Source organism: Rhea pennata, chromosome 6, assembly GCF_028389875.1.
Source record: "Rhea pennata isolate bPtePen1 chromosome 6, bPtePen1.pri, whole genome shotgun sequence".
Taxonomy (NCBI): Eukaryota; Metazoa; Chordata; class Aves; order Rheiformes; family Rheidae; genus Rhea; species Rhea pennata.
Window position 1 is genome coordinate 19167872 of NC_084668.1, and position 27325 is coordinate 19195196.

Here is a 27325-nt window from a genome sequence, read left to right on the forward strand (position 1 = left end):
CCTGAGGGAAAAAAAGCATTGTGGAATATTTACTTTAACTTTACGGTGTACTATAAGGACTATCTGTTCCTAATATTTGCTTATATTTAGATAGTATAAATGATAGAAGACAACAATTCTTGTCCTGGGAAAATTATGGCCTACACTTAATTCCATTATCTAAAATACCTAGGAAATGGTTCTAAAGTAAAGAACATGAAACACACTCCCTAGAAAATTTATATGGGCAAGCAAACACTTCAATAGCTGTCTGATTGAACAAATACAAAGAATTATTTCAAGGAGAAATGTAGGCACACAAATGGCAAGGGTTTTGTGCATGGGAATAAACAACTATCCAGAAGTTGCTGAATGTTTTGTAAAAAGAAACATGGAAATTAATTTGTTCTAAAACCACATTTTACTGATTACAGTTATCGAGACAGAGTTTCCGGAAATTTTCTTCTAGGGAAGGATGAACTGGCATTTGATCGAATAAGCGTTGATACTCCTCCTTTAAAGAGAGATAATGGAAGAAAATTCAGTCAGATTTTTTCATGAATTTAATCTCTTTTATTTTTTAGATTTTTTGGAGGATTGATTTTAGATATAAAAAGAAAAGCTCCCTTCTTCTGGAGTGACTTCAGGGATGCTCTCAGTCTACAGTGTCTGGCATCGTTTTTGTTTCTCTACTGTGCTTGCATGTCTCCTGTCATCACATTTGGTGGTCTGCTGGGAGAAGCTACTGAAGGTCGTATAGTATGTGTTAAATCTGAACTCTTTAAACAAACTTACTTTCCTAGGTTTGTGGTTAGTATCTTCTTGCTATTGCATGAGTCACCTTTAAATATTGGTGTTTGAATGTTTAGAAGGCTACGAACTAAAATACTGGACAAAAGCCCTGTTTGAAAATTTATGGAAACTTCTCTTTGTATCATACTCAGAGTGCAATAGAATCGCTGTTTGGAGCATCCATGACTGGAATTGCCTACTCTCTCTTTGGTGGACAGCCTCTCACCATACTAGGCAGCACAGGACCAGTTTTGGTGTTCGAGAAGATCTTATTCAAATTTTGCAAGTGAGTGAAGTATCTGTATTTAAAATTTAAGACATATTTCTCAGTGTAATGGCTAAGTGTATATGATTAAATAACACTTATAGATTCCTTAGTAGCAGGAATAAGATTTCTCATTGATTTGTTTGCACACTGTTCATGGGTGAGATTGTGATGGACATTTTAGCTAAGGCGTTCTTAAGCAAAACTAAAACCAATTGATCCCAAAGGGCCAACAGCTGTGGAATAAGATCAGAAGTTTGTTTTGGGGTGCACTGCTTAGACTTTCAGAATCTGAAAATTTTGCAGTGACTGGCACCAAGTGTAATACAGTGCTTGGGATTTTTTGTTCTTTTTTTTAAACTCTTATGGAAGGAATGCAGACTTCAAAATAAATTTGTATGGTGTTTCCTCCTCTAAGATAATACATTTAAAACCATGGTTTCTTTCAACTCTAATTCAGGCAAAGTGTTTTATCTTCTCACTCACAAAGTAAGCACAATGGCAGTGATGCCATCTTTCAGTAGTCACTGATACAGCCCTTCTACCCTCAAAAGAGAACGGATGAAGTGCCATGCCAGAACAGCGTATCCCCACATTTATGCTAATATACTATACATAACATACCACAACGCTGGTAAAAACTGTGCCTGCCTCCTGGCAACTGTTATGCTTTTCCAAGGTCCTTTCTGCTTTTCAGCCTCATTGCTGTGACTGGGACTACTGCAGGAGGAGAAATGTTGGTAGAGCAACATCTCCTAAACAGTGCAGAGTAGGATGGCCTGTTCAGCTTCCCAAGAGCTCTTTATTATCACCTTCTTGTACATCTTTCAACTCTTGATTATAATGTCATCCAAAGTATTTGGAGCTCTACTATCATATGCAATAAAGCACATAGGATTTTGTTGAGAGGGGAACATCTATCAAAGAAATAGGAACGAAAAGATATTTTCCCTGACCTGGCATTTGCTGGTTTTTATTTTAGCTAGTCATGCAGCCTAAAAAGAAACTGGCAGGTGTTGGCTGTTTACAAGGCAATCGTATGGCTGAAAGGAGCGGGTGGACCTTCTGCACATGATGCTTATGGCCACTCAAAGCTGCTTGCTCACTTTAGTGGAAATGGAGCTCTTTGTCTCTCCTTACTTGGGAGGACAGATCAGGTTAGGAGCTGACTTAAAAGCATCTTCAGTTCATGATAACAGAACAATTTCTGAGTCAGACTGTTCCTAGAATCGCACATCTAGACAAAGGAAATTCTGAAGTTGCCTCCTCTACATCTAGAAAACAATGACTTGACAGATGATAAACTATGTTTAATTTTGTTTTTCTTTAGAGAGTATGGGTTGTCATACCTTTCTCTGAGAGCTAGCATTGGGCTGTGGACTGCAATCCTGTGCATCATCCTTGTTGCAACTGATGCAAGCTCCCTAGTTTGTTACATTACCCGGTTTACTGAAGAAGCTTTTGCTTCACTTATCTGCATCATTTTCATTTATGAGGCCTTAGAGAAGCTATTTCATCTCAGTGAGACATATCCAATCAACATGCATAATGATTTGGATCTACTGACTCAATACTCGTAAGTAAGATTTCTTCTGTTAACCTGAGGGGTTTTTTCATAGATTGTTTTCCCTGTGAGGAACACAACCAGTGACAGCAGGAAAAGTTCATGATAGTTGTAAACTTTCATGTGGAAGAACTTAGTATGTCTATAATGCAGAGTTGAAATGTAGAGATTTTTATTTTGCTTTTTTCTTAGCTATTGAGCTGGGCATGATTCTAGCATGTAATTGTAGTTAGTGGTGCTATGCTTACAGGCTGGAATCTTAAGTAAAAAAATCTTGTCTTGGAGTTTTAGAAAGCTTGCACATGAAACTGGGGAATTGTAGAATAAAAAATAGGGCTAAATGAGACTTTAGTTTTAGTTATTTATTCACATTTTTGTCCAACTATGTGCAACTCAATGATCTCTTACTGTAACTTAAGTTGATACTTTATAATATTTTTGAATGGTCATGCAACATGTTTATATCATATTTATCTGTTAATTTTTTCAAATTGAAATATCTTAAATATGATTATATCCTAGAAAGGATATAATTTCAATGCATCTCCTTTGTGTTATTCTCTATGACAGTAAAGGTTCAAGCTCCAAGAACTGAAATGATTGGAATTATTTGGTGCTTCTCAGCAATGACTGATTTTGTCAAAATCAAATTTTTCTTAATAAAAAGATTTTTTTATATGACTCTATTTAAGTAACTTTGCTTTACTGTTGAGTTTTGACAAGGAGAATTTGGATAAGGGTTATTCTAATTGGGGAATAAAAGAGTGAATTACTTTAATGAGGATAGTTTCATTTAGAAATAAAAACCTCAGACTTCCTTCTGTGATATGAGAACAAAAATATCTTTCTAGTAAAGGACAAGATCCTCATGTGGCCTGAAGCCAAACAAGCCTGGTCATCTAAGCAACTAAAATATCATTAAAAAGCATTTTCAGAGGTGATTGTCCTCCAGAAATGTGTTTGTTTTTTTCACTGAACCCAGGTGAACCCTCTGCATGAGCCAGGAGGGATCCAAAAAGAACAATGCTTGAATGGGGTCCACGTTTTCTGTTCACTGGAAAAACAGGAGTGTCTCAATCAAGTGTCTAATTTGCATTTTAAGCTGGGAAGAACAAAACACAGTGGCAGAGAAAACATTTGAGCTTTGTGTATGGTATCGTTACTGGAAAAATAGGTAGTAAGTCCCAAATCTGAATGCATATTCTATACATTATAAGACAAAACAAGTTCAATTATAGAAATTACATTTCTGCTCTCGTATGCTCTCTCATCATGCTGAAAGAATATTATACTCTCTGTAATCATTTAATCTGTGGACAAAGGAATACTAATTTGAAGCAAAGGCAATATACATACAGTATACACTGTGCATGCAGTTGAGGTTATATCCTGGTCTCATTTTACTTCACTTCTGTGAAAACAATATTTCACTTTAAAGAGCCTTATGTAGCACAGTGTTGTTCATTTTTTTTTTCCTTTGTCATGTCAAAGTAGTCATGTCAAAGGTACACAGAATCTGATGTTCTTGTACAGTTTTGAAATATTCTAGGGAGACAAAGTTTTATTCAGGCATCATGTTGCAGACAGAGCTGAGATGTTAAAATTATAACTTTTTCATTCAGTCCAATCTTCTCAAATGTTCCAGAGTCAGACAAGCCTACTGGCAATGCTTAAAAATTTATCTGTTATTAACTTTGAATACAAAAGAAAAGCATTTAATTTTTTTTAATCTTGTGCTTAATATTTTCTTTTGGTTCAAGGATTTTTTGAATGGGTTGAATGATTTATCTAAATCATTCCAAAAGCATTCAACCTCTTTGGACTGAGACAATATGAAGAAAAAGTATATACATGACCATTTGAAATAAAGGTTAATGAAAATAGCAATAGTCTGGAATATGTCTTTGAAATAACATATGAGAAAAACAGACATTCAGTGTACCAAATCATGAAATCAGCACTATATTTCAATTATGTATGCTTTTTCAAAGTTCCAGAACTCTATATGTTTCTTCAGTCCTTATCTTCCTGAAAAAAGCTTTCTGAGTTTGTTTGCTTCCAGGTAAATGGAAACAACTCTTCACCTTTACTTTTCTCTATCTTTCCAAGGAAAAGTCAAGTCTCTCCCTTCCTTCCTCGTCCCAAAGAACAGTTCTCTTAATGGTTTCTTTCCTTTAGCTGTTTTCCTATTTCCAGGAGGACTTTAAGGGAATGATTTCTTCTCCCTCTCTCTGAAAATTGATTTTTCCTTTCCCACATCTCTGTAAACATTTTCATCTGGTATCAGCCTTCTCCATCCATCCAGCTTACCAGTGAAAATGGCTTCAGAAAGTTACTGCTGCTGCCACGGTTCATTCTGTATAGGGAGCCAGGAACAGCTTCTGCCACCCTCAAGCCCCATTGAAATGTCTGTACATGTGTGTCTCAGTTCCAAAAAGATCAAAAACAGGAACAAGAGTAAGTTCCATATAATCTTTTGAAATAAAAATTTCATTTTTTTGTACTTGAAGTTGGGGAATATTGCTTTCATGAGGAAGAGAAGCTTATTATACTGCATCTGACCCCAGTCCTTCTACTTGTAGTTTAAATCGGTAACAAACTTGGGCTGAAACTGGTCCTGTCCTTAAAGGACCAGCATACTTTGTTACAGAAGCTAATTAGTATCTGCTGTTTTGCTAATTAAAACAGCTGTTTGCATTTTCCTCTTTGGGGATTTTAAAGACAAGTTTTTAATTGTTAGTAAAGCCTTGTCAGTTCTTTAATTAGCAATAGATGAACTTCAAAAGGTTGAGCAACTCATTTCTTTTCAGATACTTAGCCAAAGCTTATATAAAACTTTATCTTGGATCTGCAATTCTGTGCTAGAAAACTTATACTGTAAAATTCCTAGGATATCTAGGATGTCGGTTTCCTACTCCAGGAGAAGAAGATACATAATTCATGGTACTGTGTATATTTGGCCCAGGACTCCTGTCTTCTCCCATGGGCTTTTCCAGAACACTCTGCTCTCCATAGGTACTCTGTCTGCACCCCAGTACCATTGTTTGCCTGGTGGGACATTAACTTGACCCAGGAGTCACTGGCTTGCTATTAGTACAGCTACTGGAGTACTAAAAAGCCAAAGAAAAGGGACATTTTAAAAACTCATTCATATTTCAACTAGATTTGAACCATATTTCAAGGGACAAAGAAACTCCATTCTGTAGTTTGGGTAGATTTGACTTCTGTCATATATTAACTTTTGCAAAAGAGAATCTTTAAAAGACTATGATTGTCTAAAAAACTGTATTGCACGTATTTTGTCTTATCATTACAGGAGCCATTACTAGTATCTCCCATAACAAGCCTTAGAAGACTATAGAAAGAGCACATACGACTTTTTTTTTTAATCAGTCAGAGCCACATATTTGAAAATCCATTGAAAATCCTAAATGATTTCTTAAAAACTCACCTTTGCTAGGTAGAATATATGCTTTTGTCTTTATGTTACAGAATTCCATTTCAAAAAGACAAAAATATCTTTTGTTGTATGATCTAATTAGTGTAAATCTACTATTACTATACACTTTTTAGTCTTTTTCTTTATTATACTTTGTTACTTTGTGTTGAAATGTTGGCTCTATGGTTAACTACTTAGAGGCAAATTGATTCAGCATCCATATATGAGATTTTAAAATACTATCTTTAGTATATGGGTAATACTCACACTTTCTAGTAATGAATAATAATACATTTAAGAGCTATATCAAAGGAGAACAAGTATAATCTGATTTTCAGTGTGGTATTGTGCTTCAGCTGTGTGTGTATGTGTGTGTTTTTTTAAGATGCATTGTTTTGAGTGAATTTAAATACAGTATTACTTGTTTGTTAAATAAAATACATACACTTTTTGATCTGGGCTTTCTTATTTATTTATTTATTTATTTTTAAAGCTGTGACCTTTTTGTATTTGTCATGCCATTAGCATTTGTAGGTTGGCATAGCAACTCTTTTTATTTCTGCACTCTCCTCCTCCGGCTTTTTCCTACTCCTGTAACAAATACATCTCCTTTTAGCGAATTCTGTGGAACACCGATGCATAACACTGATGCATTTAGGTTTTAACGTGTACAGTAAGTACTAAGATATGATTTTTACTAGGAAAGGAGACCTCTACAACTTACTAGTTAAAAAATACAAGTTTTCAAAAGCAAAACAAAATAAACATCTTGGATGAAAGGAATATTATTTAGGAAACAATCTAGCCTTTACAACACAAGCATTTTAAGACAGTTGTCTTTGAATGCAGAAGATAAATTATTTCTCTGGATGAGGTTGCTCTGTTCTTGGGACTTTACATATCTTAAGGTTTTTGTTTATTCTTTTTTTTCCCAAAGTGATGAATTCGTGTTGTTTTTAATAATTCTTTACCAGAAGTTATTCAATTATTAACAGATTACATTGAATAATTTTAAAGTGATTTCTTGGCATAGTAATATGCATATTACAATCTGTCTTGGTATTGACATGCACTTAAGAATTAGAAGTAGAAAATCCCACTCTTTGATGTAATTAAGGAGCCAAGATCATGTCAATCTCAATGTCTTATGCAGGCTATAGAAACCATTGAGTCTAGAAGGTATTGTAAAAATTAGTTTTGTGCATACCACTGTTTGCACAAGCAAATTTGTCTTTCATTAGCTATAAAACTTAATCTAAATTTACTAAATTAACTTAAAATATTAGAAATTAGTATTTACATTTGAAAATAAAAAAAAATATTAATCTAAATCTACTAAATTTGGTCTACTGTTACTACATGCAAATTGTATTGTTTTATACCTTGTATTCCTTGAGCTTCAAGTGGAATGAAGGAATGAATAGAGTCAACGATTATAAGCATATCAGAAAGTCACTTTGGTTTATAGGGATTTCTTATTACAATCTCAGGTATGTAAGTTAATTCATGTTAATGTAATGATTTCTTTGAATTCAAATATGAATGTAGATTTTCTTTCCTCATTCCTTACAGTCTTTTTCTATAATCAAGTAACTGTTATATCCTCTATCATTAACCATATGGATTTCCCTGTTCCCAGAATCATGCAATTCTTACGATGAAGTGCAATTGCTGGTTTCTTTTGCTCCGTGTCAAAACCTTGAATCCTTTTTATTTATTTATTTATTTATTTATTGGGAGGATATCTCTGTCCCTGCCCAACACAGTGGACTCATTTTTGTGTTTCTCTTTCCATTGAGTCCAATAGGTGCCTGTCCTGCTTCATTCTTTTTACTGTCTATTGCCCCAGTTTATAAAAGGATCTCCTTGCTAAGCAGTTCTCTACAGCATTTAGTTTGTAATTGTTAACCAGTCAACACCAGGACTTCAAAATCTAAGAAGGTTTGTGTAAAATCCTTGGGTTGTTGGGTTGTTTTCTTACAGCATCTTTGTGTGTATACACTACATTCTTCGAGCAGTTAAAAATCATACTGGCCACATCACATGTGCAGTGTATCATCCCTAAACCCCTATTATACTGAATCTTTTTTCCCCAGGTAGATGGCTTTTCATTATTTATTTATTTATTTATTTTCCCTTGGAAAGGATGAGAACTTACTGAAAGTTTTCAGATGAATTGTCAAAACAAAGAATGCTTCCCACGTAATTACACTACTTTTTTGCACATTACGCTCTATGTAGGACTGTTACATGCTATGGATGCATAGAGTGTGTTCTACACCAGAGAACAAATAAGGACTAACTGTTATGAATGATAGGCAAGGTTAACAAAACTATAATGTAATTATGCATTTGTTTTGCACTTTCCCCTTGACAAAGCAACATTTATCCTTCTGCTATGCTATAAAAAGAAACCTGATTTTTTGGGATTTCTTCACTATTACATCAATTTTACCCCCAGATTTATCTATGTGTATATATGAAATTGTTGTGTTGAATGCATCATCAGATGCTTTTATAGGCTCTTCTGATTTCCTCCTCCATTTCACAGACTAAACTGAATATAGTCAAATACCCACCGATGTTCATGATTGTCGGAGATGGGCTACAATAAATTAAAAACTTAATGGTCTAATTCAGTATGAGAGATCACATGAATAAATAAAGAAAAATCCCCATCTTACCATGACAGTTATGCTTTGAAAGCATTTTGTGAACTGAAGATAGAACTTGACTGACAAGTCTATTTCCCACCAGCATTAACTATTTTATTTCCAGTCTTTTCTCCGCCAGGACTTTGGCTTCATTGCTATTAATATTGACATGAAGAGGAATATGATAAATATAATGCTAGGGACATACGGGTGTTGTAGGTATGGAATGACAGAGAAGATGAGGCTTATGATACTGCTGTTATCTCCTTCCTGTAGCAGCTATTACATGAACAAAAGAGATCTGCAAGTGCCCATAACATCCCTGAAAATGATATATTTGGAGACAACCTAAAAATGCATGGCATTCTGCTATTTGTGAGCCTTCCTTCAATGTTGTAAATGCAACATAAGCAATGCTTATGCATATGTTCTAACACATTACTGTTAAATTAGTGATGTTGCCTTCCTTTCTCATACCATGTTCTTATTCTGTCTGTTATGTTACAGTACGCAGCAAACCCTATACAGCATATCCCTTTCTTAGGGAAAAAGCCTTTCTACTCATATAACCGAATGTGTGTTCTCAAATTCAATGAGATATATTGTTTAAACAAGCACGTTTTATAACTTATTTTTCATACTTGCCTTTTAATATAATATATATTCATATTGAACAAATCTCATTCTCTAACTTAAGTGAGCTAAAAAGAGGTCTTGCTGTTCTAGGAAGAGGAAATGTTATGTTGGCTTATTATGAAAAAACTGCAGTTACACCTTTTATTGGCCAGATCTTTGGGTAGGATAAAGAGCTATACAGCTGGCAGCATGCGTATGCTGGAAAAAATGGTGCTCCAGAATGGTGCCGTATGAGTTGAACACACTTAAGCTGTAAAATGGTAACTGCTTATGGCTGAGTGGCCATAAGGCTTCCAAAGGAACTTCACCATTTAAGTGTGTTTTACTCACAAAAATACTGGATGAGATCCTTGTTGCAAGCTTTTAAGTTAGCTCTAATGGCAGTGGAATTGGCTAGTATTTGCTGTTAATATCTTGCTCGTTTTTTAAATGCCTAGGGAGGAGATAGTGCATGACAGGTCAAGGAATGTCATAAGCACATGGTGAAGAACAAGCCTGAGGAACTGTATGCAAGAGATGGGAATGAGAGGGATTCCCCTGCAGGACCTATGATAATTTAATAAGTTTCTTGTTTTACAGTAAAACAGGAAAGTATAGTCAAGATTGAGTATTTTGAGTACAGAACCTTTCACAAGACTAGTTGTTGGGCAACAACTGTGTTTAGAAATATTTTGCATTTTGTTGCTTACCTACAAAAGAGGAAAAAACTCAACTTATTTCGCATATGAAGTACCAGGTTTGTATTTTCCAAGCCTTTATTCATTTTCACTGTGTCCAAAGGAAGAGGGATAATATAGACAATCTTTTTGGTGCTAGCTATCCCCTTGGGGAAGAGAAAAGGACACTGCTGGTTATTTGAGATGTCCTGAAGCTGCTGTTGTCAAATCTTACCTTGTACTTTGAAAACAGGATAAGATGTATAGGAAACATTGCACACAGTGAAGTTATGTTGGCTACCTCAAGTTATGAAACTTGTGAAACTTAGACTTAGAAAATAAAAGCAAAAAGAGCTAGGAAAAATGAGGGAAAAAATGTGAGGAGGCTAGGATGGCACAGAAGGGAAGGGGGTGACATCAGGGCCTACACTGTAACAGTCTGGTGTTGAAGATTTAATTGAAGTCTTCATCCTCCTCTGAAAGAGAGAGGTACAGGCTCACAGGGATAGCAGTGCATCAGCCAGCTGTAAAACTCATTCTTTCTCGTCCACCTGTGTTTCCCATCCTGATCTGCCAATGATTTCTCGAGCACCTTGGAAGATAAAAAGGGCATAATGCCTCCTTACTTTGATTATTTTTGTAGCTAGCAGCTTAGGGCCATTATTTTCCTGTTACTTCTCCTTTTCTCAGTTCTGATCTTAAAACAGTCTTCATGCATGTACTGGAGATTGTGTTGTCTGAAATGATTTAGTCAACCAGTTTTATAAGGCACTTTGCGATAGGCTATATAGGACATTTGAACATCCTAGATGAAAGCTTCTTCATTGCAAGCTCCACCAACCTCTGCCTTGTTGCAAAATAAGGATATGTTAGATATAGAAGGGAATGACCTACACCTGATATCTAGGGCCATTTTAGATATCATATCCTACAGATGATGTTTCACAGAGGCATGAGTAACTGTCTCAAATGTGTGCCAACTCAGCACGGGTGTCATAGATACCATGGGGTATCTAAAATGTCACCCGTATTTAGACATCTGAATTGTTTACAGGAATTCAAAATGTCTTGCAGTGGCCAGAAGTGCAAAGATGTGAAAAAGAATTGTTCTGTCATCATTCTGATGAAGCAGGTATAGCATGAGATTGATACTGGAGATTTTTGTTATTTATTCTTTCTTTGCTGTAATGACACCTATATTTTTGCCATAATGACCACGTGAAATTCTTTCCTGTTTTTGTTTTAGCCATGAATAAAGTTGTTTCTTCCTGGCTGTGCTGAAGGAGAATTAAAAATAATGAATCTTTCTGTATCTTTTAACATAACAAAGATGATTGACTCCTTATGACTGAAAGGCATGGGAGAATGTTGCTCAGTTCTTACTGTATTTGGAGCTGAATGTGAGAATGTAATTGTACGGTGTACATGTAGTTTCTTGCTGTTTGATGCGAAAGGAGTATAAACTCCAAAGAGATCTCTTATATTGGGCAGGTGCTTAGCCCTTTAAACCTTTACAAGCATAGGGACTTAAGAACCTTTGAACTTTCAAGAGGCAGTAAATTTTTGCTTACTCCAACCTTAAGAGTTCTATCAAGAAAACAGAAATGTTTTAGTTGTTCACAATTCACTGTATTTTACTTCTTGTCCTGAGAGCTGACCTCTCCATTACAGTAAAAAATGACAACAGAAGAGACTAACAGCTTAAAAAGATTAAAGTAGAAAGCCTTATTTTGCTAATGCAAGTTCATCCTTGTAGGTCAGTTGTGTTTCGGAAATAGTCATTATTGCAGCAATTTCATCTGCTATGAAATGTCACCTTGTGGTTGTTAATCCTAATAATTTATGTTCTGGGACTGAATGAGACCTCTGGTTGTATTTTCTAGGCTGGACAGAGATTGTCTTACTATCCCCTTTTTCGGTAGTGCTAGGCAATTAGCATGCTGGTGGAAGATAGTTATACCATGATAAAATGTCGTTGTTGCCAGAGGACATATTGTATTGGAAACAACACAGTATAATATTATGAACAGTGAGCTCATTGTTTGAAGAGATAGTACTTGAAATACCTTACTGTGTCCTTTAGCACTTCTTCAGCATCAAGGCAGTTTTAATAATTATTCTGTCCTGGTGATATTAAATAAACCAGGATAGTCAGAACATGCTCACTTTTCACACAGTAAACAACTACTTTGATTTTAATTTTACCTCTCTAGTAAAATACAGGATTTGATCTTTACAGTTAGGGCCTAATTTTGCACCCATTCAGTGACATAAGCTGTGACGGTGCAGGATGAAGATTTTGGTCTTTATGGCCTGAGTTTGTACATATGATTTGCTGATGAATGATCTGCTGTCAGTAAATGCCTATGACACTTCATAAAGGCTAGATTGGAATGCTAATTCCCTGCAAAGGAGGAAAGTGCTGTTGATAAAAGAATAAGTGGTGTGGATCTCATCAAAGGTGAATTACTTGAGCTATATTAAGTCATAGCTTCAATTGCCATGTTTCTGACTGTAAGGAACTAGAAAATAATAACTTCTCTAATGTTTAAATGTAACTTTGCAATTTGCAGCAAGTGTAGCTATATAATATAGTATTGGTGACATGCACAGTCTTCCCTTCTAGTGAGAAAGTGACTGTGATTGAACAGCCCACGTCACCTTGGCCTACTGTAATCAAATCCCAATGGGCCATCGCCCAGCGTCTGGCCAGTCTGCGATCAGCGATGGACAAAAGGGGGCAGGGAGCTTCTGTGTTCACAGGAAACAATAGTAACCTGAAATAGCCACATCTGTATCGTTGCATGAACCTCAAATGTCCCCTTGCAATAACATAGACGTACTGTGTATTGACTTTACTATGCTACTTTAACTCACTGTTAGTGACATGCTTCATTTAAACCATTTTGTAATATTTTTAACTACACTTTGAACACGCATTCATTCTGCACTTGGGGCCTGATCCAAAGCATGTTAAGTCTGCTTGAAAGATCCAGTAGACTTCAGTGTCTTTTGGCTCAGGCCCTCTGTTCCTCTGAATGCTATTGCTTTTTTTCTGTTTGGTTGGTTTTGTTCATGGGCTGTAAGGGTTTTTTTTCTTTCTTTTGTAAATAGCTGCATTTAAAATAAAACCAAAGAGTTGCACAAAGACAATCTGTATCTCTCTGTGTATATATATTAAATGCAGCTGTGATGTCACATGTATAGTATTGTAATGGAAATACAGTAGCGCTCTACTCATAATATAGATGGCAGAATTTCATATATGGAGAATATTACAAAGCTAGATAAGAATTTTCATCCTCATTTTGTGGACAGATAAACAGCTATAGAGAAAAGTGGTAGCTTAGTTAAGTGAATAAAATGATATTCCAGAGCTAGAACGCAAATGTATGCCTAAAGACTCTCAGCTCTGCAGGCAGAAGTTATCCTGGCCCCAGTTACTCCTGAAAACTTTATTGGAAAGGGGAATGCAGTATTATTTTGCAGCCATCATTAGCTAATTAAAATGCTGGCAGGAGAGATAGTACCATAGATTTTTAAAGCAGGGTTAATTTAGAGAGAATTGCAAAGCAAACTTGGCATCTTGGAACCTACAGAATATCCTGCATATTTTGAAGGCCTTACCAAAGAAAAAGCCTCCCACAGTTGCTTCAGAGGATTTAAAGGCTTAATTTTGATTTTAAATTGCCTTTGAAGTGTTGTCCTCCCACACTGCCTCTTAACCTTTGGTATGTTAAAATGCACATTTTAAAATGAAAAGCATGCTTTTAAAGCAGTTGTGGGGAAAGGAAAAACAATGGATACAGAGCTTTAAGTGCTGGTGATCTTGCAGAGTCCTGATAGTTGGCCACGGAGTTAGGCATTTTTTCGTTCAAAGACATTTTAAGAAAGAGAAAGGGACAGAATACAGTTTGCACTTGAGATATGTTTTGGCCTAGAGCTGTGCATAGTACCTAATCTCCACGGAGGAAAGTTTAGGTATTAGGGAGTGGAACAGCACTGGTACGTTCTCAGTAATATGCTCTCAGTGAAACCTAGAGATATCAGTAGAATAGAACAAAACAGGAGGAAAAATTATTGTGAAGAGTGGTTATATATGTCACGTTACGTACTATATATGCATACACACTTCACGGCAAATTATACTCTAGCAATAGCACTAGCTACAGAATTACAACTGCTTCAAAGCATGCATTTACTGAATTAATTTAAACTAAAATTATATGGCAAAGTAGAGCACAATTTTAATATGTCATAATGTTGACAAATAATTTGGATTCATATGTGATACATCTTTTATTAGTAAGGAAAAAAATATCGTTTTTTGTCTTTTCAGATGCAATTGTGTGGAACCAGAACATCCTAGCAATAAAACCTTGCAATACTGGCATGACTACAATATATCTGCATCTGCTGTGCCATGGGGGAACCTAACTGTGTCAGTAAGTGAAATACTGGGACCAATAAATAAAGGCACAAGCATAAATAATTTTATCTGTCCTACCGCAGCAAATATTATACTGAAAAAAATACTGCTCTATCTGTTTCTATATTTGTTCAAATAAAACCTATGAGATACTTCACTGAACAAAGATATTGACTTTGTAGCATTATCTCATAGCCTTTTGCTAGAATACTGTGCTGTCTTTGATAGTACATGTTAAAGCAAATATGTACATTTTGTGTCCCATTTTGAAAACTTCTTGACACACTAGCACAAGAGTTTGAGATCTAAGCACATCAAGTGACAACGGATTTGTCCTAAATTCTGCCAGATGGCAAAACCAAGTTTCCTTGGGTAGAAAGCCTCCAGAAGCTTTTATTTCCCTAAAACATTCTATGGCTTTTCAGGCTGTAGTGGAGAGGAGGGAGGAGAAATGTAAAATTTCTGTTTGCTGACCAAATTTTTCTCTTTTCTAGGCCTTCGGTGTTATTTATGACTGAGTTATGTAAATTTTCTTTCAGAGTGGGAGGGGGAACAAATTGCAGATAGCTTGAGAGACATTGCATATGTAACTTGTTTCTAAATGATACACTGCTTTGACTAGGTATAAAGGATTTACTGCTTCAGATTTTCCATCTTTAAAGCACCTTTACAGCTTAATAAAAATGGCATTTTGAGGCGAGGTCACTGCTTTTTTTTTCATAAAAAGATCATTTCATTACGAAGCCAAAAAGAACTTGGTACAAAAGACACAAAACTAGAGGAGCTCTTTCAAAACTAATTTGGAGTTAACATTTTCCTTGGCATAACCAAATGAAACTTTACAATGCCAATCCAGAAGACCATCTTCAGTGGATACTATTTTTTCTTTAAAAGGCAGAAATGCAGAAGAACAGGTGTTCTTCTTTCAGCAGTTAAGCAGGAACTATCGTCCATGACTGCTATGTCTAGATAGTAAGGACTTCTCCTCACCTCTGTTGGTGTCGCAACAGCACAGAAAAAGTTGAGAACTGCTGGCCTGAGGGATTCCAGCAATCTAGAATGCATATTCTCAAAATTTCAGCACACTCTAAGAGCATCTGTGCAGGGGCAGACTCCTCCTCTCACTTTCTCAGATCTCTGACAGTGTTTTTCAGAGTACATTTGCAGCTGAGGAGATTTAAAATAACAGATTTTGTTTTAACTATAAATGTAAAAGACCTGCTGAATTATATAAAACCCTTTAAAACTTCTCCTCAAACGCTTATTGCCAAAACTTGAGTTTACATGAGTAACAGCATAACTGAACAACTTTTCCCATGGGTCCCTATGGTTATCAAATATCTGAATTTCTTCCTACTTGTATATATTTGCTCTCTGCAAACATATTCAGGAAACCTCAATTCTCCTATTCTACTGAGATGTACTAAAATATTAGACATAGTTGTGTATAATAATTTGGTCAGCCTAATTCCACTCTCTTACCTGTTGCTAAGTTCTTCCTGTTGCTTCATATGTCTGATTTATAAGTTACTTGCTAAAACCCAGGTTGATTAGGAAAGAAGACAAGCACTTTCTCTGAAAGACCACAGAAAGACCAGAATTTCTTTGGCTATCTAAGACAAACTGTGTGTGATCAGAACATTAATACTAACAAAATCTATTTCAGGTAGTGTGTAGATGCCTATTGTTACCTGATTAAAATAATCTCTGTGCTGTGGGAACATCTAAGGTCTAGCTCAGGTCAGCACCAGTTTTCCGTTTGATGTCCCAAAATCTTGAGAATTTTTTCTGGAGTCCCTGGAACTATTTTTCTTCCACCTAACACCTTTATTTCAGGCAAAGCATCATATGTACTGCTATGCCAATATAAAATGTTTTACAGCCTTTTGTCTCATAGTCATCAAAGAGCAATACATTTTTTTTTAAATCAGCCTTTGTTCAAAGCCAATGTTTCTCATACTGAATCAAGCCACAAATGTGATGAGTCAATGACATGATTTATTTGATAGCAAAAGAGTCTGGCAGGATATTGCTATTTGGAATATCCTATTCTGGTTACTGTGGTTGCTGAGTTTTTTTTTTGTTGTTGTTGTTTTTTTTTTTTTTTTTTTTTTTTTTTTTTTTTTTTGCTTAATATGGGGTATTGGCAGGGGGAATAGGTTGTGGAAGGAGAAGGGAAGTATTCAGAGTCCAGAAACTATAGCGCTCAGTTTTATAGCTGTACTGTATTTCTCTGTTTCTTATACTGGAACAAGCATGTCTTTAAACAACTAGTGGATGATAATGGAGAAATACTAGAGATTTATTCTATTTTTGTATTTGCATATTTGATTATAAATTGTATTCGATAGCATTAATGTTACAGATTTTGGAGGTTTGCTGCATTTTACCAGATCACTTTTTAGAAAAACATAATTTTATGGAATGTGCTGCCCCCATGTGGTATTAAATGTATTAGTTTCTTCTTAGGCTAATATCTATACCGAAGCAGCTCTTCCGTGAGTGGCCTGGCTTAAAACAAAGCAGCAATTCTTGACAACGCACTAGGAGCAGCCTTTGTCTTGGTGCCTTGGAACTTCTCCTTCCTCTTTTCGGAGGAATTAGGAAGTATATTTGAAAACAGCAAATAAATAACTGTACTTGAATGGTTTGAAACAAATCTGATTGTATGTAAAAGATTTTTATTTTTGGTATATCTCAATTCATTAAATATTGCTTTTAAAAAAGAGATTCTTTATGAAGTCATATTTGTGCATGTAATATGTGCTTCATTCTGAAATGAAGAAAGCTTATGTTTGACTTTTGCTTTTGGTTCATAATGTCATAAGATTTGAGACTTTTCCATACAGTACTACTACACATTTTAATTATTAAGTATCTAAATGATTTTACTGTCTTTAGTAATGCAGTCTAGTTTGTTTGTAATTTAGGAAAGTAATAGGAGAAAAAATAGCAGCATAAACATGGACTTTTCAGAAAACTCCTACTTTTGTTCTCCCTGTTAGGAATGTAAGAAGCTTCATGGAGAGTTTGTTGGACGAGCCTGTGGTCATCATGGCCCGTATGTTCCGGATGTCCTCTTCTGGTCTGTCATCTTATTCTTTTCTACAGTAACACTGTCATCCACACTGAAGCAGTTCAAAACTAGTCGATACTTTCCAACAAAGGTATGTGCAATTTGGTTAATTCAAAAGTTGTCATTAGTTACTTGCAAGCATGAACTGCATCTGTATTGCAAGTTTAAGTAACTGCTGGTGAACCCTGTGGTTTCACTATTACAGAATTGTACCAGAGTACATGTAGTTTTAACTGTAAGCAAAACAGGCCTTGAAACTGTAAAGAGAAGCAAGTCCTAAATCACACATGAATGTTTTTGTGAAAATTGTCATTTCTCTTGATATTCATAGGTGCGATCTGTTGTCAGTGATTTTGCAGTCTTTCTCACTATTTTGTCCATGGTTTTAATTGACTACGCCATTGGGATCCCATCACCAAAGCTTCAGGTTCCAAATGCTTTTAAGGTAATTTATTGATAAATTGCACTGTCTTATTATTTTGATAACATAGTGTGCTTAGTGGATTTTTATTTTCATAATCAGGGAGTAGTGATGCTATTGTGATTTTTTGTGTGTTCCAAATACAGTACAAGCTCTGTGATTAGTGACTTCTGTATTTGAGGATCCTTCATACTTCCTTGCGTCTTCTATGTGGGGACCAAACAGGCTGAAATTATCCAAATCCCATGCTACTGTCATGTTCTGAGGCTCCCTTTGAGATCTTGGTTCACTGAATTGAATACAGCCATGTCTGCAGTGTCATAGATGGTTTTCTAGTATATGCCTTTTCTTTTTTGGTATTAAATCTAGAATTTTTCTGTGGTCTAATGTATAGAGATTGTTTGTTAATTTTAAAGCAAATCATATCCTAGGAATTTTTTTTGTATAATCTTGTGAAGTTGAAATGTTAATAATCCTTAGAGTTCTAACTGATCATGCATGACTGTGTTTTTATAGCCCACCAGAGATGATCGTGGCTGGTTTATTACACCTCTGGGGCCTAATCCTTGGTGGACAGTGATAGCTGCTGTAATTCCAGCCCTGCTTTGTACTATCCTTATCTTTATGGACCAGCAGATCACAGCTGTCATTATAAATAGAAAAGAACACAAACTTAAGGTATGCAGTCAAATAGTTACATTTTCACTTTTATTTTCTGCTTCAGGTCATATGTTTGTGTATATGTTCTTTCATTTACTCAGAGATGGTTAATTTACTGTGTGTTATTTAGCAGTCCTTTAAATTGCTGTACTTTTTCTCTATTGGCCTACATAATACTTGTGTCCTGCGACAGAAATTCTCTGCCTTATGAAAGTCTTTACTAATGTGATTTGGAACAGAGATTCAGAATCAAGAAAGCAGTCTAGACAATACTTTATTTGAGGTATTAGATACATTCACCTAAAGAAAATCTGGAAGGTAACTGTTTCTTTAAGTACCATAATGTTCATTATTTTCTCCAGATATTGACAGTATTTTGCTACTAGATTGAATTTTGAAAAGCTGTTCAGGGGTTATTTTATGATACAAAGTTTTTTATTCCTCCATCTTTCTGTGTGGTTCCTCCATCCTTTTTTTTTGCCTGCCCTTCCTTTCTTAAAGGAAGTAGAATAAAAGTGAGCTTCAGAGGCACAATGGGTTCTTAAAATGCCATAGGACAACATCCTGCTCTGTTCTCTAACACTTTAGATGCCTACAGATGGAGAGAGAAAAAGGGACATCACCCCTTTGAAAAACTGTTGGGCAAAATCTAACAGCAGGTTTCTCTGCATGTATATGCAGCAAGCTTAGGCTTTTTTTTTGACATACTTTTAATAAGCAGCAATCCAATCCCAAGTTGCTTTAGCAAATGCATTTGCAACCTTCACTTTGCAGTGCTTCTTCTTGGATGATTGTGACATTTGATATGTTCTTTTTTTGCCCTCTTTGTCAGCCTGGTTCTTCATGTCAATCCATAGCATTGCATGTGGTTAACTTGACAGATGCAGGAATTTGCTGCCAAGCTTTGGAATGTGTTTTTTCAGCACTGGCATCTGGGAGTCAGATGGTCCTCCTGGCTGCCCCCTTGTCTTGCTGCGTTTTAGTTTTGCTGGGGTCTGGTGTAGCATCACCTGTTGCTATGCTTCCTTTTCCTCCCATATGTCAGGTTCCTCAGATCATGTATGAATGTGAGGAAAAGCTCTCGGATTCTGTATGCATTAGCAGATACATTCCTCTTAAATGTGTCAGAAGGTAAAAAAAGGTGTCTCTGTTAGGGTTTAGAATTAAAGTCTTTCTTTGTGTGCATTATGCATATAACTAATATCTCTGTTTGGCACGTCTCTGAGTTTGTTGAGATGTGTTTTGGAGGTAAGACTTTTGGGGAGTGAGAGAATGTTGCTAGAGCTGATTCTTTTCATTTTCTTTTGCTTTATATGAAGTTCTCTTTTTAAATAATGTAAGTAAATTAAGATGGCATTTTCATTTTGATATGTGGCTTACATTTTCATAAACCCAGACACTTCCCATTTTAGAAATAAAAGTTGTCTTCAAAAAGAAATGATTTGTTTGCTTCCAACTCATTTCCCCCCTCTTTTTTTATACTTCCATAGCAAATTCTGAATAGTGCACATTTCAGCTTTTGGCACTGTCTGTAGCAAATCCTTCCAAGTTTAGTTTAGTTACTTTTTTTATGTCAAAAGGCATTTGCATGGGTTTACAGGCAAAATTATGGTTCAACATATTCATATTGTTTGCATGAACATCACTGCTTCATCAGACCATGACATTGGATTGGTTGCCATATTGCAAAATTTTATGGAGATAACCCACTACCTTGGCTTTTTAAAGGAAAAACAATTTGAGCTTTTGCTTACAGCTGTGTGATATTCCTGGATATTTACTAAAATAGCAAAGAAAAATCCCTTCCAGCTATAGTAACAAGCATTTATATGACCAAACTTTATGTAGATCATTGGTCATTGTAAAATGCTGGCTGAATCTGCAGTCTTCTTTCGAATGTATTAAGGTTTGACTAAAGAGTTTTATTGAGTGTTACCCCAAAAAAACAAAGCGACACCCTCATGTTGGTATTTTTACAGAGTATATGACTAACACAGGGATCCTCCATTGTAATAACTTCTCAAATTAATGCTTACCATATTAGTTAAGTATCAAGTAGGTAAACCAGTAAAACACAGTACCTGATTATCATTAATTTGTTGTTTAATTTAATGTGTAACTTAATTATAGCTTAATTTCTCCTAATTTCTAGCTACTTGTTCTTGGATTAGGTCAAAGTGCCTTAGAGGAAAGTTATTACTATCACACAATTACAGTCTATAAAAACTATAAAAGGTTATTAAAAGGCTATCAAAAGGATATTAAAAGCATAGATTTAGCTTTATAGTCATTTATTGCATTAATTGACTTTGTAAATGTTAACTTAAGAATTTTTACTCTTAAGATTCTTCTTAGGGAAGAATCAAAATAGATATTTTTCATTCTTCTGTGTAGGGATGGTTGGATGTCCTGTTAATTTTTTTCCTAATTGAATTCAGTGTTGTGCAAAGATGGCTGCGTTTTTGAAATTTCTGCTGACTATCATCCACCCTTATTCACAGACAAGGTTTAGTTAAAACAGAAAATGTATGTGTTTTCCATTGTGTTACTAGTATCTCTTAGACTTCTTATAGAACATATATGTCTCTGAAATAATTTCAGATACATCCTTTTTTATCAGGAAAGCTCTGTGGTCTCAATTTTAAAGTGGATTTATGATATGTACGCTTACTCAAACTGGAGCAAGTCTAAAAACGTTAAGGATTACACTTGAAGGAGCAGGAATCCTGCTTAGGTAGCAAGTTTGTCATCAGTGTTAGCCCAACCTGCATAACACAAAGAAGAAAGCTGTTTTCTTCTACAAGACACATTTTTTTAAATTGCCTGTAACTGTTCATTAGGAATGCCTATCGTGAGTGTTCTCCTTAATTCAGATGTCCTTTTATTTATTATTGCTGTCACTATTTTTTTTTAACAGAAAGGATGTGGATACCATCTCGACTTACTCATGGTGGCAGTCATGCTTGGAGTGTGCTCTATTATGGGATTGCCATGGTTTGTTGCTGCCACAGTCCTCTCTATTTCCCATGTGAATAGCTTAAAACTGGAATCAGAGTGCTCCGCTCCAGGGGAGCAACCAAAATTTCTTGGAATCCGGGAGCAGAGAGTCACAGGGCTCATGATTTTTGTCCTTATGGGCTCATCTGTCTTTTTGACAAGTATCCTGAAGGTAATCTGTGAAAATAAGGAAAAGCTGCACTGCACAGGAATTTCACTGTTATTTTATTTAATGAACTGCTTGCCCTTTCCAGGCACATTACTAACTAGCAATCCTTGTCGGAATTCTAATTTTGCATAATAAAATGGCTAGAGACAGCTAACAATTTTGAAACAAAAATCTTGTAATGAAATTCTGGCCTGACTGAAGTCAAAAGGGATTTCTGCCATTGACCTGATGAAGAGTCTCCCTTTTTTACACTTTGGGAAGTTGTCATGAAACAGTGTTGCTAAATTTTACCAGTAAGTAAGTTTGTTTAGATTATCTAAAACATTCTGTGATTTCTGGATAATTAAAAACATTTTCACAGTTAGGAGACATTCTGTAGTTGATTTCTTGGAAATGAACACTTAAGCTCTCTCATGCTGCCTGCATGGTCAACACTGCTCACCAGTGTCCTGAAACTAGGTGTAGTCATATGTATATATAATGCTACTTATATATTTAATACTTATTATTGTTACTAAGAATTATCTGGCCTCCGTGAAATTAATGAGAGATTTGCTACTGACTTCAGTAAGATCAGAAATTAGACTTGTACATTGTCACAAAGAAGGGAGAAAGCATTAAAACTTATACTTCTCAGGAATATTTTCCTAAAGTACATTATAAACACTTCCTAACAAACATGTCTTTTTTGTGTTGTATTTACAGATATTTACCTATGGAAATATTCCTTTACTTGCACACTGAGAGCCTGAGCATTTAAGCTAGAGATGCTCTCGCAAAATTATTCCACAAAAGTCATACGCTATTTTTAAATGCTTACAGCATAGAACATTTCCTACAGCAATATGAAATATTTTATGTGTGTCTTAAATAATCTTCTGAGAATTATAGTTCTATTGTTCAGATGCTCTCCTGAGCAATCTTTTAAGTACAGCATTTAAGTGTATAATCAAACACTTTTAGTTTTCTTGTGGTTCTATTGATTTTATTAAGAGTGAATAAAGTACACTATAATTGTCCATGAGAGAGAGAAAAAACTGTAGATCCAAGTTCTTCTTTTGCTTTATAGACTGAGTAACATTATTAATTTGCAATTGAGTTGCTATGAATTTACACTTGTCTGATTAATGCAGGCATATGGCACTTTGAATTTCAACTGTTCAAAATGTCTTTCTACAAGCATTTAATATTGTTAAGTGATATTTAATGTGCTCTTTCTTTCTCTGCTTGTTTGTGCAGTTTATTCCTATGCCAGTACTTTATGGAGTCTTTCTTTACATGGGTGCTTCATCTCTAAAGGGAATTCAGGTAAAATGAGTTTAAGAAGCGTGTTTTACTGATGCTTGCTTTAGAGTGTGTAACTATATTTATTACATTATTTTATTCTCTTTTGTGTATAATCTTAAAGGAATATTGCCAACTTTAATTTCTTGAAAGTGACTCATTAAAATAAGAGAATGGATTTTGTCTAAATGGAGTATTCCCTTTAGGTAATATGCTCCAAATTTTTATTTTTTAGGTGCTGTTTTTTCTGTTCTTTCTTAGTATATCAAGGGAATTTTGGTTGAGCCTAAAAATTCTGTAAAAACCATCAGGATCTCTTCCCTCTCTCCCCTGCCTCCCGTTCACTTGCTTGCCTGCTGCCTTTTCAGCTTCCAAGTTGGTGCCTTTGTAATGGTAAACTTGATCTTGAACCTTGCCTATAGGCAGCTTTTGGCTAACTGGCCTAAAACTAACACAGTGGAGATCTTGAAGATCTTTCTTGTACAAATAAATGCCTCAGGTAGGGAAGCAGAACTGTAGCAAATCCTGTGCTACTTAATTTCTGGCCTCCAGGATGAAGGGCAGGTCGAGTGAGGACAGCCTTCCTGCAGGGGCCTGAAATGGGAGTCCCTGGCCCAGGCCAGCCACTGCCACATTCAAGGCAGTTTTGGTAATAGTAGTGATGGTGCCACCTCTCCTGGACTGCTGCGGTGTTAAATGGCACACTTTCAATCCTTCAGGCCATGTGACACAAGCACACTCAAAATTTCTAGTGCTTCTCTGTTCGTTGTTGAAAGTTGGGGTGTTGATACACATTCGTGGACAGTCGAGAAAGAACAGTCATAAAGTCAGTTGTGACATAAATACAAATTAACACTATGCAAACTGCTGTCACATACAGAGAACAAAGAATATGCCTGATTGTTTCTTTCAGTTTATTTAATGTTTTGATTGTGAGTTAAGTGTCTTGTTCTTTTTTATCTCATTTATAGGCAAAGCTGCCAATGTCTCCTATTTTTGACTGCTATTTCCTATTCAGAGACTCTTCTTTTATAGCGTTGCCTAGCTCTTATCTTTTGGGTTGAAATTCTAAGAAATGTTGTTTGGCTTTTACTGAACTTTATAATTTCAACTTGATATGATTCAGTTGTTTCTCTGAACATGGCTATCCGATAATGCATTATGCAGGAATGTTTTTAAAACATCCTAAAATCTTTACTTGGAAAACTATTAGTGCCCTCCTCACCCTTTTCCTCCTCCAGCTTGGGACAAGGAATTGAGATTTGAAAAGATGGCATTTGTAGGAGGATGTACTTTTTGCTATTTCGGGAGGGGGAACCCTGCTTAAATCTGGCTGAATTATAAACCATTAAGAAATGCATTTTGCACAAGCCCAATAAAGATTCCTGAAACTTGAAATTCCTGAAAATTGTGTGAATACAACATGGTTTATCCCCTGCTGGGAAAAGCAGTGTATCCACCATCATCACTGAGCCATAGCAGCTGACCCAGAGTTGACAGCTTGAAGGCTTAGTGAACCGTAACTCTGTGACTGCTTCAGGTCAGTACAGAGCCAAACAAGTCTGAAAACATGAACTTTTCATGTGTATTCCTAATGGCTTTGCAGGTGTCTTGCTGGCTTCCTTTTTTTCTGTGGTTTTGTGAAGAGTATCTCCTATTATGTGCAATACAAGAAAAGGGGGCAAGCTGGGATAAAATATCTGGAGAAGTGAACTGGAAAAAAACGAGCTTAATTAATGATAAATAAAGACTGAAGAGATCCTTTAGAGATCACCTTTCTGTGTATTAAAGGAAGCAAGGCTAGGTGGAAAACCAAATTTTGGATTGTACTAGAAAGGCAGTGTAATAATGCATATACCTATTAAGATCAGCTAGATTCCATTCTCTTTGAGTAGATTCACATTCAGTTTGAATTCAGTTTTGCCTAACTTTTTGAGTTATTCTTGATTTGAAAGCTTAGCAATAGTATTTTAAAGTACTTATTTTCTTGGTGTACAACACAGTTTGCAGTTACGAGCAGGATGTGTCTTGCAGTACACGATCTCCGAGCAGAACTATGATAGAATTATCTAGGGAGACAAATGAAGATTAAAAATGAAAGGAATTTGAGACTGATGAGTAACCACATAGTTAAACTTTACTTAAATAATACAGGGTCTCATTCTTACTGTGGTGGTTCAGCTGTAGAGAATATTAGTCTTGTACCACCATTGGACTAGTATAGCTTCCGGCCTCATGACTGTAAATGAGATAGTCTCTTCCTGTGTGCCTGAATTTCTACACATAGTTTTTGTCTTTAGAATAAGCCTGATTCTTAAGATATTATAAGGCAATGTTTGGCATGGCTACCAGCATAAAGCTCATTTTGATAATATATTTTTTTTTATATTTCTCTTTCAGCTTTTTGATAGGATAAAGTTATTCTGGATGCCTGCAAAGCATCAGCCAGATTTCATCTATCTGAGACATGTCCCTCTTAGAAAAGTCCATCTCTTCACTGTAATTCAGCTGAGTTGTCTTGTACTCCTGTGGATTATAAAGGTTTCAAGAGCTGCCATTGTCTTTCCTATGATGGTATGTATTTTTTTTTATTCACTCTAAAAATCCATTTCTTTCTCACTTGCAGTTATTACTGAGGAAAAAATATTAACTGTGGAAAGATAATTACAATATTTCTTGGACTGAAAATTCAAGGGCAATTCTTCATATTGTATAAGTAAAGAAAAATTATACATATAACCAGAAGTCTCAGTCTAGGTTGTGCTCCATTTATATTTGTGGATAGCCTAACTGTAAATTCTGTTAGGGGAAATTCTAGATCTTTTTTGTTTCTAATTACTTCAGATTTTTATATAAGGAGTAGTGCTTAATCATTTTACAGAAAGAATGTTCAGTCAGTAAGGAAGATTATTTATTGCCAGAGGAGCTTTACTGATAGTTCTGTCTCTTCTTGACATAAAATAAAAATCTATTCTGCTGCTTAGGTAATTTCTCTTTGATTATTTCACCAATTGAAAGTAAAATAATATCTTGTATACTGACATCAGTGATTTTTAAATGTTCCAAACCATGCTTTTTCTGAACAACACAGACCAGCTATCTGCCTGTCCAAATTGAAGGATAAAATTCCAAGTGTAAACTGTGGTCGCTTTTGAAAGTGTTCCTATACAAGCATATTTGTAATAGTTATTTGCTTAATTTCCTAGCTGTTTGCATATATGTCTTTCCAGGTCCTAGCTTTGGTGTTTGTCCGAAAACTCATGGATTTCTTTTTTACTAAACGAGAGCTCAGCTGGTTAGATGATTTGATGCCTGAGAGCAAGAAAAAGAAACTGGAAGATGCTGAAAAAGAGGTGGGTCATGATTTCAATTTTTATTTGTAACACAAAACTAAAGTCTCTTCAAGACATTTAGAGAAAATTTTATAACCAAGAAATACTCTGTGCATCAGGTAGATTTACGATGTCCAGACTTCATCTAGTATTTTCATATTTTTCTTATGTCATCTTAAGGTTACAAATCTAATATGAGATTTTTGATGTGGATGTCTATTAGATGTGGCTTATGCTGCTGTAACATCATACAGCATAATGTCTACAATGTTCTCTGGGGTTGCTCCTGAGACTCACTTAGATGAGGCTGGAGTGACATACCTGTGCCTGTACTAAAGCCCTCAAGTGTCCAGGGTATTTTGACGCTGTATCAGGACCAGTGTAGTCCCTGGTGGTGATGCTGAGGAGAGTATTGCAGCATTTAAGAGGCAGGATGAAATGTTGAAACAGGGCAGATTCTCATAGAATTCTACTCATAACCTTCCCATATTTTGACAGTGAAATACTAGTAACTACTTTTTGATTGTAGTTTTCTAGTCAGTTTTGCAATTTGGGTAGTATTTTCATCCAGGCCATGCTTCCTAGGTTTCATGTTTGAATATCATGTAAAACAAATTTGAAAACTAAAGTCAAAATTTGTTTTTCTTCTTTGTGTTTGTGTATGCGTGGTTATTTGAGAGCTCTTCCCAAAATTGAATTTAAGCTTCTAGGTTTGCAATTCCTAGTCTACATTATCTTTTTTACTCTTTTTAAAGTTATGTAAAACACCAGCCCTTCTTCCAGTTTTCTAGTACCTTTTTCACAAATTCTTAAAGATGGGCAGTTTGTGATTGAAGTTTCAGCAGTCAGCTCTTTAAACGCACCAGGTCCAGGCAATTTGCAAATATCTCATGCATTTAGCACCTCACCAAGCTGTGCTTTCTATGTTTGGGACTGAAGTTTTTCTCCCTTGTCACTGGTATTTATTTACTT

The 27325-nt window shown here is 35.6% G+C and overlaps 1 protein-coding gene across 2 annotated transcripts in view; it reads left to right on the top strand.

Moving 5' to 3' along the window:
* Positions 1–27325, top strand: part of SLC4A10 (solute carrier family 4 member 10) — a 121148-nt gene that overhangs the window by 84405 nt on the left and 9418 nt on the right. For both annotated transcript variants that reach the window (XM_062579218.1, XM_062579219.1), the window contains 11 exons: positions 564–738; positions 924–1057; positions 2367–2612; positions 14325–14430; positions 17420–17581; positions 17822–17935; positions 18428–18589; positions 21489–21740; positions 22977–23045; positions 25422–25595; positions 26252–26374. In XM_062579218.1, the coding sequence (XP_062435202.1) occupies positions 564–738; positions 924–1057; positions 2367–2612; positions 14325–14430; positions 17420–17581; positions 17822–17935; positions 18428–18589; positions 21489–21740; positions 22977–23045; positions 25422–25595; positions 26252–26374 (1717 nt within the window). The remainder of the gene's footprint in view (positions 1–563; positions 739–923; positions 1058–2366; positions 2613–14324; positions 14431–17419; positions 17582–17821; positions 17936–18427; positions 18590–21488; positions 21741–22976; positions 23046–25421; positions 25596–26251; positions 26375–27325) is intronic.